The sequence below is a fragment of the Camelus bactrianus genome, chromosome 16, assembly GCF_048773025.1.
Source record: "Camelus bactrianus isolate YW-2024 breed Bactrian camel chromosome 16, ASM4877302v1, whole genome shotgun sequence".
In the NCBI taxonomy this organism is placed as follows: domain Eukaryota; kingdom Metazoa; phylum Chordata; class Mammalia; order Artiodactyla; family Camelidae; genus Camelus; species Camelus bactrianus.
In genome coordinates, this window is record NC_133554.1 from 55,449,052 (window position 1) to 55,466,945 (window position 17,894).

The 17,894-nt window shown below is 55.0% G+C and overlaps 1 protein-coding gene across 12 annotated transcripts; it reads right to left on the reverse strand.

The window, feature by feature from the left end:
* Window positions 1-12: 12 nt before the first annotated feature.
* On the reverse strand, window positions 13-17,594 carry EXOC7 (exocyst complex component 7). Of its 12 annotated transcripts, XM_010950741.3 has the most exons (21): window positions 17,404-17,584; window positions 17,136-17,201; window positions 15,948-16,132; window positions 15,647-15,752; window positions 12,810-13,032; window positions 10,791-10,958; window positions 7,815-7,907; window positions 6,857-6,925; window positions 5,705-5,850; window positions 5,275-5,427; window positions 4,917-5,015; window positions 4,506-4,568; window positions 4,144-4,210; window positions 3,362-3,400; window positions 2,559-2,624; window positions 2,162-2,282; window positions 1,843-1,938; window positions 1,007-1,070; window positions 640-681; window positions 399-532; window positions 13-183 (listed from the first exon to the last, which is right to left on the reverse strand). In XM_010950741.3, the coding sequence occupies exons 1-21, from the start codon at window positions 17,461-17,463 to the stop codon at window positions 81-83; spliced, it is 2,163 nt and encodes a 720-aa protein (XP_010949043.2). In that variant the 5' UTR covers window positions 17,464-17,584; the 3' UTR covers window positions 13-80. The 12 variants fall into 12 exon arrangements, with proteins under 12 accessions (XP_010949043.2, XP_045369518.2, XP_045369519.2 ...); XM_045513562.2 differs by lacking the exon at window positions 4,506-4,568 and having other exon boundaries at window positions 17,404-17,585; XM_045513563.2 differs by lacking the exon at window positions 6,857-6,925 and having other exon boundaries at window positions 17,404-17,583.
* Between the last annotated feature and the right edge of the window lie 300 nt (window positions 17,595-17,894).

The window sequence follows — 17,894 nt, forward strand, 5'->3', positions numbered from 1 at the left end:
CCGGGCCCAGGCGCAGGTTAACACTGGTTTATCTGGCCAATAACATGGCTGGTCTGGCAGGGCCAGGCAGGGGCGGCAGCTCAGGCGGAGGTGTCAAAGAGGCGATCGATCATGTCGCCCACCTGCTCCACGCGGTACTTCATGTACTTCTCAGGGTTCTTGGTGAAGGGCACGCTGCCAAACCTGACAGGGCGCGGAGGTCAGCGGGGGAGGCCGAGCCCCTCCACAGCTCTTCCTCAGCCTAAGCCCCTCCTGGTGAGGCGATGCCCGTCTGGCTTCACACATTGGCTCTGCCGCCCAACCCACCACCGTCTCCATGTTTGCCTGAAGAAGAGCACAGGGGCCCAGCTTGGGGAAGTGGGGAGTGTAGAGACGGAAAGGCGGAGACAGAGGCTCACCTGTGCAGAAAGGCCCCGTAGGTCTCCTTAACAATGTTCTTCTGGGCTTGGCGGATCTTGTCCCTCTGCTCTGTGTCGGGAATAGCCCAGGCCTTCTGGATCTTGCACAATTCTTCAAGGCCGTCATTGAAGCCCTGGCCACCAAAAAGGTGGAAATGGAATCCACCCAGAGGCAAACGTTTGGGTAAGTGTTGCTACGAGAGCAGCAGCAGGCAGTGGAGGGGAGAGGTTCCCAACTCACCTTAAACCGCTCCTTGATCATCTGCCGTTCCTTGTCCCGGAGCTGGGGGGATGGGGGAGACAGCAGAGACAGCGGTCCTCAGAGCAGGATTGCCTTGCCCCTGCTCCTTCCCGACACCCAAGCCCAGCCCTCTCCTGCTGCCCTGATGGCTTTTTTTTTTTTAATAGAGGTACTGGGGATTGAACCCAGGACCTCATGCATGCTAAGCACGCACTCTACCACTGAGCTATACCCTCCCCCACTCCCACCCTAGACATCTTTTACTCTCTCATCCCAGTTGGGAGCTTGTCTATTTTTAACCCCAGAAACACAACAGAAAGCATCCCATCTGCTAGACATCCCTTTCCGGCCCAGGCCTTCAGCCCACCTTGACTCCGGGTTGGAACACAGGTAGGTTCTTCTCAGCGATGTAGTCAGTCACCTTTAACCAACTGCCAGGCAGGGAGAGAAGCAGCAGAGAAGGGACAGCCTCAGGTAGCTGCTCCTTCCCTGGGGCTGGTTGGTTTTATTGTTTTTTAAATCTCTTGCTCTACTGGGGGAGGGGGGAAGGCGGGATCAATCTGGGTCACAATGAAGCAAAACACAGCTGAGATTTTTCCTTGGGAATAAAAGTGTTCAAGCTGCTCAGTTTTACAATTAAGAACAGGAAATAGAGCGCTCAATACATTGAACAAACACCAACTACACTTCATATCGATATCGTGGCCAATTAAGATGAGAAAGAAAGGAGGGAGCAGACGACAGATAAATGGGAAGGGAGGGGGAGACACACCAATGAGGAAGAAACACACAGAGAGACAGACACACACAAACTAAGAAGCAGGAGGAGAGGAGCAGAGAGACCACCACAGAGCGAGGCTCAGCCAAGTTCAACTCCTCTTGCAGTCTTGCTCTTTGCTTGGCCTAAATGTCACCCGCATCTCTGTCAGCCCTTTAACTATTAGGTGTCACCCTTGGCAGACTACCCTTGAAGAGGCTGGCAAAGTGGCCCCCTAGGGCACAGGGAGTGGTGGGGAAGGGGGCCTCCTGCTCCATGCCATGAATGTGATTGAAAAGAAGCAGAGGATTGGGGTCCACAGGACAGCTGCTGACCCACCTCTGACTGGGCCCAGTGTCCTGAAGCTCTGAGAAGGAAGAGTGAGTGGTGGCTCCAAGGTTGGGGGAGGGGAGGGGGCAGGAATGGGAGGTCAGCCAGGGGCCCACCTGCGCTGGTAGGTCTGGATCTGCTGCTCGATGTGCTCCCGGTAGGAACGCTCGGCAGTCTTCTGGGTCACCGCCACGAGCTGGATCAGCTCAGACCTAGGGTGGGAGCAGGGGAGAGGAGGACAGAGTTGGCTCTAGGGCCCAAAGGCTGCCAGCCCCTGTAGCCACCCCAGTGGGGCCTGCCTCCCACCCCCTGGGTCCTGGGGCTGCGAAGGGTAAAGCAGAGCCCTCCCCACCTGGACACAGGAGGGCGTGGCCAGTCCTGGGAAGCCAGGGAGGGGCAGGTGGGAGCTGCAGACCAGCACTGGGGGCCACTTACTTCTCCAGGGCCTTAAGGATGTAGTTGTAATTGTTGTGCAGGAAGATGGCGCTCAGAGCTGGGTCCTCATACACCTTGGACTTGCTCAGCAAGTTCAACTGCAGGTTGCCCAGGACTTTACCTGCACAGGGGAGGATGTGGGCACGCCTACCCTGGCAGTCTGACCAAAATGACCCACAAACCAACTCCCACCTGTTACTCCTCATCCCTCCCTGACTCCAGACCCCACAACAGCCTCGGGAGCCCTCTGCCCAGGCCCTGTGGCCCCTGAACTAGAGGTTAGGGTGCAATTCCAAAGGTCGGGGGGCTCAGGAGCGGGACCGGGACTAGCAGGAAGGCACAAAAAGGAAGGGAAAAGGTGGGGAGTCTGGGCTCTGGGGGCAGCTGGCGGACTCACAGATGTAGGTGCTCAGAAGGCGCCTGCTGAACTCGGAGCTGTAGCTGGTGGCTGAAGAACTGGTCTCTGTGAGGGGAGACGTCCTGTTGCTGCGGTGCGGGCAGTGGCAGCAGAGACCCTCTCTGGCCTCCCCTGGGCCCAAGGAGCAGCTGAGGAGACCCTGGGAGGGCCCCTGAGCCTAACTCCGGCAAAGCTGGGGGTGTGCGAGCGGCAGGGCTCCCCTCCTGCTGTAGGACTCTTGGACTCTTCTGGAACCCAGGGCAGGCCCCTCTATGGTCACGAGTGGTGTGGTTAATAAACTGGCCCAGGATCAGGAGGAAGGCCGGCAGGACAGGAGTGGGACACCTCTGCCCCCCATCCCCCGACCCAGGCTGGGTGGTATCTACGAGGCCCACTTATCCCATTTGCCAACTGCAGAGTCTTAGCACAGGCTCCCCACGGCCTGTGCACTGCCTACAGCCTCCTCTACCAGGCCCGTGTGAACAGAGGAGACTTGCTGCCTGCACAGAGCAGAAGGCTGAGCAGGGAGGAGAGTGGATGGGAGAGGGGACAGGGAGGTGCTGGACCAGCCTGGGGGTGTACTCAGCATGCTGGACACAGCAGGATGCTGCCTGGAGAAGCCCAGAGACAGAAAGTGGCTTTCAGAGAGCTGAGAGGGTTGGGAGCACCCTACAGGAACCTGTGTCCCCTCTGACCCAGCTCCCCAATGGGTCCTAAGTCTGTCCAGGTGCCTCTGTCCCCAGGGAACCTCACCCATGGGGCCTCGGAGGGGGAGGATGGGGCTGCAGAGCCCTGCTGCTTACCTCGGGGGTCTAAAGGAATATTGTATGTGTCCCCAAGAACTACGGAGTGAGAAGCAGTGCGCACAGAGGGGAAGGAGGGAGAGACAAAGGAGGGAGAAAGATGCAAAGTGCAAAAACAGGTTAGAAACGGCAGCGCCACCCCGACTCAAGCAGACCACTCCCCACGATGCCAGAACACAGCTGGACAGCCTGGGCTGGACCCCTGAAGACCCAGGACACAGTGGGAAGTAGACATCTAGAGAACTGCAGGCCAGAGGCTGCCCCGTGGCTCCCTGTCCCCAAAACAGGGTGGAAAGCGAGGGCCCGGCAGCCCAACAAGCTGGGCTGGTCTCAGTGCTCGGAAGCACGCTCTTCCCCATGCGCTCACCTCCCGAGCCCCAGTCCCAGGGCAGCGGTCCCAGCGAGACAGCAGGCTGGCCCTGAGATGCCAGCCCACTGCAAGGGTCAGATGTGTGAGACCAATTAGGAGGACAGGCGACACAAGAGGTGGGGAAATGCAGAAGGAGGGCTGGGGTGGGAAAGGCACTTTCAAACAAGTGAGTTCTGCTCTCCAGAGTGAGGATGGTGGAAGGGGCCAGGAGGGGTGGTCAAACCCTGCTCTCCTGATGCTCAGCCCAGGTAGCTCAGGGGTTCCCCCACAGGCCACATCTCCTTCCCACTCCACAGGGCAGGGGGGAAATCTCCTCACCGAGAGGTGGCCAGTGCCCCTGGGGGGCCCAATCCCACATCTCTATGCAAGGGAGAGGAATGGGGCACGGGGCCCCACTGGGAGTGCCAAGTACCTTGGGAGGCCAGCATGGCGCCCGCCGTCTCCTGGAAGTCCAGGAGCTGCTGCAGGAAGAGGATGGCCTGCGAGGGGACAGACGGGTCCAGAAAGAAGGTCAAGGGCAGGACCCAAAGTTCGGATCACCTCCCACAATTCATCCCCTCTGACCATTCCAGGAATGCAGGGCTGGGGGTCTGTTCAGTGGAAAGCGTGGCTGCAAACTTCAAGCTTCACCCTGTGGACTCGGCCTGCTGGGAAAGGCCCTGTCTGCAGGAGGCACTAAGCATTTCCCAGTCTGTCCTGCCAGCTGCACACCCTTGAAGGCTCTGGGCCAGGCTGGGCTCCCTCCCTCCCCAGCTGTCCTGGAGCAGCACCTACATTGCTCGTGAGCTCGTGCACGGTGCCATCCTTGGGCATGTTGTACTCCTTGTCCGGGTCATTCTGCGGGAAAAACAGCCTAACTGCCTCAAGCAGCTCCCAAAAAGGCCCGAGCCAACCCTATGCCCCAGTCGGCTGGCTTATGGCGCCACCTCCTGGCCAGCAGGTGTCAGGACCCCCACCTTGGGCAAAAAGGGGAGCCAGACATGATGGGAAAAGTGGGGCAGGAACTTGACGCCTGGGGTGGGGCCTCCGGAGCCCCTGGGAAAGAAAGGGAGGCACATGGGGACAGACAGACTAGTGGCACAGTCGGCTTCCCTACAGGGCAGGCCTGCCCCTGGCCAGGTCACTGGTGGCCCTGCCCACAGCCCTGTGGGCTGCCTGGGTGGCAGTGGGAGGGAGGGAGAGCACCTTGATGTTGTCAGCGAAGTCCTCCAGCGCTTTGGCTCCAACAGTCTCCATTGAGGTGATGAGGCTGGGCAGCTTGTTCTTGGTGCTGGCGGCCGTGCCCTGAGGAAGCACAGGGCTGCACGGCGGTCCAGAGCCCCAGCCCGGCCCTCGGCTGCAGGCTGTGTGTGGAGCCCCGCTCCTTCCCAGCTGCTTCCCTGGCGTTCACCCCAGGGGATGGTCTCTTCTTCGCTCACCCTGCGAGTCCCTCCACATGCCTGGGGCCCTGAGGAGGCTGCTTCCATTCACCCTCTGAACAGAAGCAAGCCGGGTGGCAGGATTCCAACTCCTGGTGTCCCCCAGGGCCTCCTCACTCATGTACCTGGAGCACCTGGTCAAACTCAGGCTTGGTCTGCTTGAGGTGCCGCAGGATGGGGAAGACGGTGAGCACTGCCGAGAAGTCGTGTCGGATGATGGCCTTCCGGGCAGCAGCCACAATGTTCTCCCCTTCCAGCATCAGCCCGTCCAGGGCGTCCTGTGAGGTGCATGGAGACGGCTCAGGGGACTGGGCAGACAGCTGGTTCCCAGGGACACTGAGGGCACCTGGAGGGCCATGGGGGAAGTACACCTCTGATGGGGAGGTACAACCCAGACATGCCACCCAGGACAGATTGCCCAGGATGGGAGGTGGAGGTGGTAGCTGAGTTGAGGGCCATGAACCACAGGCCTGGCTTAAACTCAAGTTTCTGCAATGTCAGCTCTTGCTTGGGCATCTGGTCAGGGCCCAGGGGTGGGGCGGGGAGAGACAGGACCTGTATCAAAGAGTCAAAGGTCTTCTTCTGATGGTGCTCAGGGATGACGTCCGTCAGCAGCTGGTACTCGCTCTGGGCCAGCCTGACAAAGGCACTGATGCAGTGAATGTAGGCATCGGTCTCCACGTCCAGCACGTCATCTCTCCCTGGGGGGACAGCAGTGCCCCTGAGCTGCTGCTTTGGGGGCAGCCCCTCTCCCTGCTTGGGGGGCATGAGTCTCCCGAGCTCCTGGCTTGTAGCCAGACCGGTAACAGATGGGGAGGAAGACTGCTCTGGCAGAAAAGCTGAAAGGCCTCCAGCCAGCCCGACAGGGTTCAAGGGGAAAAACGGGCTAAGTCCAGCCTTTGTCCTGGCTTCTTTTCCAGCTCTGCTAAGGACAGTATTTAAGTTCCGGAGTGTCGCGTATTAGGCGTTGGGGAGACGGATAGAAGGATAAGAAGATCCCTCAATCAACTTCCTGGATAAGGTCTGTCTGACCTCAGGACCGAGGATTCTGAATTGTACTGGGAGGAGGACAGCAAGGGATGGGCAGGTGGCAGTGTCCACCTCAAGAAGGCAGGCACCGTGGTTATCCATCTCAGAAAATGCTGAGCCTCTGAAGGCAGTTACCAGCCAGCCAGGCCTCCTAGAACATATAAAAAGGTGGTGGGCTCTGGTCCACGAGGCTAGCTGGCATGGAGTCAAAACTGGAGAAGAGGCAACGTGAGCCCCAGGAAGGGAGGGCTCCTTGGTTGTCAGCTGTCCCAGGAGGAGACCGAATCCCTATACTGGAGGCCGGGGCAGGGATGCCTGCAGGCAACCTGGTCCTACATGCAAGGGATGAGCTCTGAGGAGTAAGAGCTTTGGAGCTGTGGCTGGAATCAGATGTCGGAGCTCCCTGCCCTTCAGGGGCTACCTTCCCTCTCTGCCCGCCTTCTGAGTAGCAGAAACTTCTCCCCTTGGCCCAGACCCTGAGAGCCAGGAATGCACTCCCGTCTGGAGAGAGGCAAGGAGACCTGGTGCCCAAAAGAGAGAGAGACTGGAGAGAGAGAGGCGAGTAGGCCCGGTTGGTCCTCGGAGCAGAATGGCCTGGCTGGGCCAGGCCGGAGCAGGCCCTCTGGGGACTGCCGTGAACGCAGCGCGGCTGCCCTTGGGCTGGGCTGCGGTACTCACCGGCCAGCGGCCCATGCTTGTCGTTCAGGGCCTCGGACAGGTGCTTTACTCGGAAATCATGCTCGTGACCTAGCGAGACGTTGGCCGCAAACACAAGCAGCGTTTATCCAGGGGTGGGGCGGCTGCCCTCGGGGGACTGGGAAGAAGCCCTCAATCTCCGGGGGGGAATGTGAGATGGGGTGGAGGGGAAGGGGCATGGGGAGGGCTCTGAGCCCCTCCTCTGCCTCAGACCACCTTGGGAACAGCCATTTCAAGCCTGACTTGCAGTGTCCAGGACCATCCTTGGGAGCTGGTTTCCCGAAGGCTAAGAGAAAGCTGTGAGGACCAAAGAGGGTTCTGAAGAGCTTCTGGAAGCTTCAAGAGTCTGATGCTCAGCCCAGGGGGTACGTCTCACCACATTCGGGGAGCGATTCAGTTAAAGAAATGTCACTGCCAAGTGAATGGGGACAGCCTTCTTTTGTCCCCCAGGGTCATTCTTTTGAAGGAGGGTCTGGCCCACCAGGGCGGGGCTGTCCTTCCTCTGATGGGAAGGAGGGAGGGACACGGCATACTGGCTCCCCTTTCTAAAGTCGCGGTGGGGAGGGGAGCGGCCAGGAGGCCTGAGTGGCTTGGTCCTGCCACTGCTGGTCTGAGCGTGAAAGGGCTGCCCGTGACAAAGAACTTTCTCTGAGTTCAAACAGGAGATAAGGACAGAGACAGGGAGGGGAGGGAGTGGGAAGCCTCAGGAAGGGCAGAGCTGCCGTCCACCAGACAGGACCGGGCCGAGGGCCACGAAACCTGTCCCTGAGCCAGCGGGGTCAGCGGCCCCAAGGACTTGCAGTGCCCACCCCTGCTCCCCTCTCAGGGTTGCTCCCAAGGCCCTCTGGGGGGTTGGTGGCTCTGCCCTGCCACGTGAGCGAACACACGGTGGAGGAGGAGGGAAGAGGAGAGGAATAGGAGAGGAACACAGAGTGATTACCTTCCAGAGGAATGAGGTTAGAGCCCCCCTTTTTCCCATCTAGACCATGCTGGGAATACTGTTTCAGAAGGTTCTGAGCCTTACGGATCGTCCCTGTCACCAGAGCCACACAGAGAGGAGATAAGAAGACCTAGGAAGGGAGTGAGAGAGAACAGCAGCAGCCCCCCCCGGCCCCCCAGGCCCCACGCCCGGCCCTGCAGTGAGCATGCCCACGTGCGGCTCTCCCGGCGGGCCCTGCCCGGGACCGCGGGGGCCCTGCCGGTGGAGCTGGAGGGATGAACACACTTTGTTCCTCCAGTGGAGCTCCTGATTCTGCCAGTGCCCCTCACTGTTCTGGATCTGAGTTCGTTTTAGGAAGGGCAGAGGAAGTAGGAGATGAGCCGGGCGAAGATCCACCAGAAGTACTGAGTGGTCTTTCAATCAGAAGAGACAAGGGTTTGGGATGGAAGAGCTAGGGAGAAAGCTCTCACACCCAGAGGGCGTGGCCAGGCTGAGCCTGGGGGCACCCTGGAGCAGGCTGTGGCCCTGCCCCGAGCACAGGCAGAGTTCTCTGGGCATGCTCAGTGTTGGGACGTGGCCAAACAGCAGTCAATGGGAAGCAGAACCCAGGAGTCGGTGAGATGGGGCTGAGCTCCCTGAGAGAGCGGTGCCCAAGACGAAAGGCTCGGAGACCCCGAGGCAGACGGGCCCCACACACCAGAGGAGTTACCCGAACCACCAGAGCCATTGGGAAAAACTCAAAAGCCAAGAAATTAACAGAAGCCACCACACAGAGAGCTGGAGGGAGGGCAGCGGGAATGGGTGCCTGCTCTCGGCGTGGGGGAGAAACCAACAGTTAGTATCACAGTGAGAACAATGAGAACAAAACTACAGCGCCCACAGCCTCCAAGTCAGCTACCTCCGGGGCAATGAGACATCTCAGGGCAGAGAATGTGGGACGGTAAAACAGCACTAAAACAGATGCATACAGCTGCCCTATTAATAAAATGTACTGGGGGCACGGCAGGAACCCATGAGGGTAACTCTGGTCCCCTTCCCCTGGAGACTCCCGTGCTGCTCCCCCCGCCTCCCCCCCTCCCCCACCCCGCGTCTCTGAACACAGTGAGGCTGCTTGGGTCCTGGCAGTTTCCCAAAAGTCTGGGGGAGAAGGGAGCGCATCCGGAGTGTCTCATTTCTGTTTGCACCAACCACAATTAGCTACTAATAAGCAAGTTTGGGGCCCCGGCTCAGCAGCTGTCTTGCTGTGTTTTCCCCCTTCGGTGAGCGGCCCCGCTAATGAGCCAATCAGATTCCTGCCCCACAACCGACCAGGAGCAGATGGGCCCACCGGGCCTTTGGGAGCCGCATCAGCGCACTGGCACGGATGTGGGCTGGGACACTATCTGGCAGGTGCCAAACCCATCAGGTGCCCAATTACTGCAGACAACGCTGGGGCTGGTGTTTCATTACCCACTGAGGCCTCCCTGTTCCTCTCCTCAGAGCTAGGAACTGATGTCCCAGGGGCCTGAAGCCCTAGGTCCTGACATCAGTCCTGAGCCCACCAGCTCTTAACAACTGCTGAAGCCTGAAAGAAGCCAGAGGGATGCTCACAGGCAGAGTTTTCCCCTTGGGGCTAGAAGCCAAAGATGGATTAGATCCACAGGGAGCCCCAGGGTCAGATCCCTGCTCCCCGCGTGGCCAGCCAGCACTCTTGGGTACAGCTGGGTCCTGGGGCCTCCAGTGGGCCCGTCAGAGAAGAGACGGAGGGGAAGAGAGCCCAGGCAGCCTCGTCGCCCCACAGAGAGCCCCTGCCCAACGCACAGGGCAGAGATGGGCCTGCAGGCAGCTGTGGCTGCCCAGGCTGGCTTAGAAGAGTCACTGTTCGTGGCAGGTTCTCCAGGGGGGTGGCCAGGACACCCACACTGGAGGGGAGAAGGCTGCACACTTCCTGCTGGGGCCATCAGGCTTCCCTGATGCCGTACTCACCTGTCCCTTGCAGGCAGCCCCTGCTCTACCATTTCTCCAAACCCTAAACAAAGGCCTGGGGAGTGGCAGGGGCTAATGGCGAGTGCAAAGAGGCATCTTGCTCTCTGAGGGGCATGAGCAGGTGGGCAAGACGCTGCTACGAGGAGCAGGTCCCACTAGTGCACCCGAGGGTGTGTGCCTGCAGCAGCAGCTGGACAGGGCGGGCTAAGGTGGGAGTAGCCCCCAGCTTTACTGACCTCCTCTCCCTGGTGCCTGCAGCCCCCACCCCTGGGATACTCCAGCCCCTCGAGGGCAACACCTCTTAGCAGCCAGAAACAGCCAGGCTTGCCAAGCCGAAGCTGACACAAGGGGACGTGGTTTACCTGGAGCACAGACTACAGGGGACGTGACGATGAGGACAGACAGCAAGCTGTTTGCCCAGGACACCAACAATCCACAGCCCAGGCCTCTCCCACCTCAACACCCCTCCCTCGACTCTCCCACCACAAGGCACTAACTTCGTGTGGAGCCCAAAAGCCAGATTAAGCTCTTTGGAGAGGATGGCCTGGGATTTTTTTCCTTTCTGGGACGACTGTGGTAGTGTCACCTCTCCCCTACACCCTTTGTAGCCACTCCCGGCTTTCTGGAGGGTGAAGGCTGCAGTGCCTGTCCCCATCCCAGCCCACAGTCTCGGCTGCAGCAGGGTGCCTGCCTCCTGACAGGACAACGGAGGGAGGGGAAGGGGACCCAGCAAGTGGCCCAGCCCTGGCACCCCCGTCACCCCACCTCCCCACACCTATGACTCCCCACTCCAAAGACCTCCAGACTTGGCTGGGTGGAGGGAGGAGCTCACTGGACGGCGCCCTGCCGGGTGGTAGATACTTGCTTTCTGTCTTATGTACCTACGGTCGGGGGTTACTGTGGGAACCAGCTCTGGAGGGGCGGACGCTGCTAACCCCAAGGTGGCTGAAGGCAACCGGGTCCTGTGCAGCCTTCTGGCTAGTTCTCAGGTGGGCCAGGGTTGGGGCTCACCTGGTCGCTTGACTGGCTTCTTGGTGGGCGTGTCTTTCCTCTTGTTGGGGATAGCAGGGGAGTAGGGAACCCCAGAGGAAGAACTGCTCTTCCGGAAATGCTCCTTCAGGCCTTTGATGGAGCGGTCCAGCTGGCTGGAGCGGATTTGGTAGTAGACATTCATGAAATCTGAGGAGAGACAGGCGACTGCTGGGGTGTCTGCCTCTGCCTGGCCATGGGAACCTCCCTTTCCCCAGCAGGAGCAGCCCGCAGGGCAGCAGCGGAGCCCACTACAGCTGCTTGCTAACTCCCTCCTAGCAGCCACCCACGTGGCCTCGTTCCCAGTCAGGCAAAGTCTTAAAAGGGAAAATATCCCCCAGGAAAACCAATAATTAGTTGTAAGTTTTGAAAGTAAAGTTTTTAGATAAATATATATACATATATATAAAGTTAATATCCAGATTCAGCTTGGTAAGGGGTCAAACAAAGGATGTAATTTATTGGTGGTAAAGAGACAAGCATCAGTGAATGAAAAAACACCATTTCTTTAGATGTTCATGAAATGCAAATAAAAAAAAAAACAAAGGACAGTGACAACCCTGTCAAATAACTCAGATAAATAAAATTAATGAAGTATTCAGTACACCAGAAATTGACACAATGTAACTGATTATACTTCAATTAAAAAAAAGAACAAATAGCTATGGGTCTGTTGATGGGTCACCAGATGGGCCCCATCTACCTGGAGAGGAACTCAAGATGCCAAGAAAGTCACAGATCTGGTCAGACAGTTCTACCTGATAACTGCACCTCTGGGAAAATACCCCCAAAGAACTTCCTAAATAAGAAAAGCAAGCCATACAAGTCGGGTCTGCAGCACTATTTATTCCAGTACTGGCCGGAAAACTTGAAAATCCAAATGCAAACAAGTGAGGAGAAAGACATCGATACATGGTACATTTCAGCAGTTCCCAACAACGTGTTGCAAGGAATGCCAATGTGAAAAACGGACCAAAAGCACAGAGGCTTTGTCTGAAGGGGGCTAAGGGGTTGGGAGGCATCCACAAGGGCCCCCAGCTCCCACAGCGCAGCTTGTGAGCCACAGACGTGTCCGTGTGGTCAGTACAGGGCAGCACCGCACAGTCCTTGAGGGAAGGCGGGGATGGTAATGACGCATGCTGACAATTTGGTGTGTGTATAACGTTAACACAGAGAAAAGCTTGGACGGCTAAAAAGCTTCAAACTGAATATTCATTAGAGTTTTGGTTTTTTGTTTTTAAATTTTGTTTAACTCAAGATTTTTTTTTTTTTAAATCCTGGGACTGGCTTAAGAAATGATGGTACCACCACTCCATGGAATATTATGCAGGTGCTAAAAAGAATGAAATGAAGCACCTATACAAGTACTGACGTGGAACACTCTCAAGGCACATCACTAAGTGAAAAACAAAAACCCCAAAACAATGGTAGGACAGTGTTTAGTACGCTCCCTTCCATTTGGGAGCAAGGAGAGGATACACTACACACATTAATTCTCTCTCACACATACACACAAAATTACATAAAGATTTTTTTCGGACAGTTATAAATAAGCTTTAACAGTACTCATCTTTGGGTTATGATATTGTAGGCATCAGGGAAGTGGGGAGACAGACCTTTGCTTCCACCTAAGCTTCCCTGTGCTATTTAAAATTTCTATAGCTAATCAAAAAGAGGTAAAGAAACAGGAAAGTAAGGTATATTAAAGAAAAACTTGGGTCTGGCTAGATTTATAATTTGATATATAAGCGTAGATTTATTGCTCATATTGTCCCCTATTAAAATTCTTTTCCTTTTAATTATTATTCTCTCTTCACTGGAGGTACTAGGGATTGAACCCAGAACCTTGTGCATGATAAGCATACACTTTACCACTGAGCTGTTCCCCTCTCCCTCAAACTTCTTTTTATTAAAAGAAATGCAGGTGGATTAAAGAAACAAAGTGGGAAGTCCCACCCACTCCGGCCCTGCCGTGGGGGCCCCGCCGCGTGGCGGGCTCACCTTGGTTGCGGCCGTATTCCACCAGCCAGCGGGAGATGCGGACCACGTCCTGCAGCACGCTCTCGGGCAGGTGCTCCAGGGGCACCTCCTCCTGGACCTCCAGGTCATCCTCACCGCTGATCAGATCCAGGATGAGCACAGGGGACACGACCTTGCTGTGCCGGGTCATCAGGCTCCGGAACTCGGACTCCAGCGACTCCTTCCCCCGCTCAAAGAGCAGCTTCTGCAGGGACAGTGGAGGGAGGGAAGGAAGGACGGAAGGGGGTTCACGGCGGAGTTCAGCCAGCCCTCGCCTTCCCACCCCCTTCCTTTGCCTTCCTGATTCTGGGCCTCGGCCCTCCTCTGCCTTCACTTCCTTTCTCCCAGAGAAGATACACCGGAAAGGCTTCCTTGATTAGTTCTTTACCTTGTGTTCTCTCAAAAATGTATGTTCGCAGGTGAAACCCAGAGTTTTACAAGTAGGCACTTCATAAATCCCAGCCAATTACTCTCTCATTGCATTCTTGTGAGAAAAGAGTTTGCAAAAGGAAAAAAATAGATAAATTGGGCTATGTCGTTAAAGCCTTTTGTACTGCAAATGATACCATCAAAAAAGTGAGAAGACAATCCACAGAATGAGGGGAAATACCTGCAGATCATGTACCTCATAAGTGACAGGTACCCAGACCACATGAGAGAACTGAAAACACGTCCCCACAAAAGGATATTCACAAGGGTTCATAGCAACACTCTTCACAACAGCCAAAAAGTGGAGCATCCATCAAGTGATGAACGGATAAATGAAATGTAGCAGATCCTTGCAACACAAGATTATTCAGCCACAGAGTTGATGAGGCACTGACACAGGCTACCGTGTGGATGAAACTTGAAAACATTAATGCTGCATTATAAAAGCCAGGCTTGTCTGATTCCATTTACAGAAGTCCAGAAAAGGCAAATTTACAGAGACAGAGAGTAGATTAGTGACTCCCAGAGGCTGGGTGGCTGGGGGAGGGGACGGAAGAAGTGCGATTGCCAAGGGGTTCGGGTTTCTTTTTTCGGGGTGATGAAGATGTTAAAAAATGTATTCCGGTGATGTGGCACACCTCTGTGATTATACTGAAACCATTGAATTTTATACTTTAAATGGGTAAATTTTATGGTATGTGAATAAAACATCTCAATAGAGATGCTTTAAAAATGGAGAGAGGAGTTGGAGTGTGTCTGCTGAAAAGACAAGTGGGGTAAACCTACAGGTTTACAGTTTTTGTCTTCTCCATCTCTAGCCCACTCCCATACCCACGTTCTAGGACAGAGCTCTTCATGGTGTCATCCAAACCTGATGGAGACCCTCAGGAACAAAGTTCTCTAGCCCCTGGCATCCCTAATCTCTGAGTCTAGGCTTCCTACCCACGGGCTGCAGGACACTGGTTATACTGGTGTGTCCTCACTGAGTTACTGGAGCGCCAAGGCACTGATTCTGTCAGTCCTCTGGGCAGCCAGGTGGGGCTGTGGGCAGCCAGACACCACTGGTTAGTTACCAGTTTACCCCTGGGTGCCATTTAAATATTCTCATTTCTGACAGAGCCATGATGGGAGAAAGGCTGGAAGCACTGTTCTAAGCAAAAGCGTTTTGGGTGGGAGAAAAGCCAGTTTCCCATCTTTGTTTGTCAGCCTACTCCCTCCGCTGGGTGAGACACATACCTCAGGGCTGGAGCTGTGGGGCCCCCAGGAAGGTAGGCCAGGTGACTGGGGCCAAGGAGGCCCTGCCTCTAGCTCCTCGCCCTCTCGGATGTCTGGGCCTCTGCTCCCGCCCCTTCTCCCGCCTGCATTCTCCCCTGCATTCTCTCCGTTCCTCAGTGCAGGGAGTAAACCTCACTTCCCAGCCCTTCGTGATCTCGCTCTGGGGACCCGATGACCCCAATACTTAACCACAAAGATATGACACACAAAAATCAAATATAAAAACATGAATGCACGGGGGGTGGGAAGGGATAGATGGGATTTCAAAATTGTAGAACAGATAAACAAGATTATACTGTATAGCACAGGGAAATATATACAAGAGCTTATGGTAGCTCACAGAGAAAAAAATGCAACAATGAATATATATATGTTCACATATAACTGAAAAATTGTGCTCTACACTGGAATTTGGCGCAACATTGTAATATGATTATAAATCAATAAAAAATGTTAAAAACAAAAACCAAAAACAAAACATGAATGCAGGTCTCTAGAGTAGTCAAATTCATTGGGTCAGAAAGTAGAATGACGATGGCCAGGGGCTGGGGGGAGAGAAGGGGAATTATTGTTTAATAGACACAGGGCTTCAGTCTGGGATGATGAAAAGACTGCTGGAAATGGTTATATAACAGCATGAATGTACTGAACGTCACTGAACCGTTCAATTAAAAATGGTTAACATGGAAGGCGGAGGGTATAGTTCAAGTAGTAGAGTAAGGTCCTGGGTTCAATCCCCAGTACCTTCTCTAAAAATAAACAAACAAACCTAATTACTTTCTCTGCCAAAAAAAAAAAAAAATAAAAAAAAAATAAAAAAAACTTTTAAAGGTTAAAATGTTATATTATGTATTTTTTTACTACAATAAAAAACCAATGCATTTATAATAGTCAAAATTTAAATTTATATTCTATAAGTAATTTATCATTTAGTTAAATTTTTAAGACATATATCTGCCTGAAACAGAGGTCTCATGCCTGTAGTGTGTATATTGTATTATATACTTCTGTTTATTCTACTATAATCTCCTTTAAGCTGGTCTAGTCTCTCTCCTGAGACCAGGGGAGGGACTGGTGTCCCCATACCTCCCACATCACTGTGCTGGCCCTCTTACCACTTTGTTGAGCTCTGGGCTGTCTGGGCTATTGTCCTGGAAATACTCCACAGCCTTCTGAATCTTGGCCATGCTTCCCAGATACTCTTCCAGCCTACCTGTGGGGCTGAAAAGGAAAAGAGCCACATCAGCCTGAGCAGACGGAGATGAGGAGGAAGGACCAAGGGAATGGTATTTGGAAAGGGGATAAGACAACTAACCGAGGGGGCTCTAGGGTTAAATACATTATACCCCTCCCTTCCAAGGCCTGCAGCCCCTGATCCAGGATGCATCAGGACTGGGACCTCCGGCCCTAGCTCACCCCTCCCTGATGATCTTCTCAGTGTCACTCGCCACATGGTAGTAGCTGATGACGTGGTCCAGGCAGGACAGCGTCTTCTCAACATTCTCCTGCAGCCGCTGCAGGTTCTCTGTCTGTTTATGCACAGGGATGATGGAGTTCTCCAGCTTCATAAGGCGACTCTCAAAGGATGACAGGATAGACACCTGCGGGGGGAAGCCATGTGCTCTCAGGCCTCAGAGTCTCCTTGTTCACTACTGTGTCCTCAGGACCTACCACGTGGCTGGCACATAGGAGGTGGTTCAAATGAATTGGCTGAAGTTTGATTTGAAGGCAAATCAAGAATTACATTAACTCCTCTTCAGATAATCAACTCGGGACAGCTTTCCTTCCACCCTTTGAAGCCAAATCTGAATTTCTATTCTCTCTGAAGCTTTCCTAGACTGAACAAGAAGTAGTTTCATACAGAGTAGCCTCAAATGCATTGCTGGAACCTTCAAAACCCTCTAAGGCTGCATCTTATTAAATAAAGACTAGGATTTGATGACTGTGTTACTAAATACATACCCAAGTTTGAACATACTCAGTTTGTGCTTTCCCAGTCTCCTCCAGGATTAAGGAAGGAAACTCATATTTATTGAGTACCTACTGTACACCAGGCACTGTGCAAGGTGAGTCTCCCCACACTAGCTTCTGTGGCTGACCTTCACAGCCACATTGGAGGTTGGCACTGTCTCTGTTTTAGCAGACGAGTTCACTGAGGCTCAGAGTTACCTGTCAGGAGCCACACAGAAATAAGTGGAGGGGCGAGGACTAGATCCCAGATTTAACTTCAGAGCTCATTTTAGCTCCACAGCCTTCTAGGGTGAAGGCTGAGTGTTCTTCTGCCTTCGGTAATCTCACAAGTGGTAACCAGGCAATCCTACAGTCACTTGAATTGAGAATGACACATGGCCCACTAGGTCAGTCTCACTAAATGTTCGTGGAAGGAGAGAAAGCAGAAAGCCAAGGCCAGCGGGAGGGCTGCAGCATCCTCAGCAAAGGGGCGGACAAGGGGAAGGGAGCTGGGTAAGAGACATGCCACACTGCTGCTAAAGAAACCCATGCATTACCCAGACTAGAACCCCCGGGCCTTACATACGTAACCACCAGTGGCGGCGGCGTTCTTCTCCAGCGTCTGGAGGCCCTCCCAGCTAAGAGGTTACTTACCATGTTCTTGGTGAGCTGGTCGCTCTTCTCCAGGCTGTCTCGGATGAAGGACAGTGTCTCCTCCTCCTAGGGGGAGAGCAAGGGAGGACATCACCAGAAGCTGGAGGCTACAGATCATTCGCGTCCCCGCCCTACGGCCTCGCCCCCAGCCCGGTCTCCTAGTAGGCAATGCCCCCTTCCACTCCAGCCTCCTCCCTGAGTAGCCGCTCGGCCCAGATCTCGGCCCGTTCCCTCACCTTCTCCCCCGCCTCCCCGGCCCCCGCCCCACCTGCTTCAGCTTGTCCTCGATCTCCCGCCGCCGGGCGGACGCCTCCTGCGGGGGAATCATGGCTTCGACCCTGCGGCTCCCCCTGCCCAGGATCGTGCCTCAGAGTGCCCTCTCGGCTCCCGTCCCTGTCACACCCACTTCCGCCCGTGGCCCCTCCCCACGGGGTGTGTGTGTGTGTGTGTGTGTGTGTGTGTGTGTGTGCGCGCGCGCGCGCGTGTGCGTGTGCTGGTGGTGCCATGTTGGGAGTGGCAAGCGGAAGTGCGCCTGCGTGCTCAGTACAGGGGCCGGGGCAGGTGGCCATCTTGGGTGTGGCCGGAGGGTCTATGGCCGGGTTTTACCTTGGTGAGGGTTCCCGCTCTTATCAGAGAAGGTTTTCGAGCGGTGGTCTGTCCCTCGGCTGGCAGGACAACTATAGTTCACTTGCTGTCTTCTCGGCAAGATTTGGGAAGGCTCATTCTCACAAAGGTTGCTGATGAATTCGTTCCTCCAGA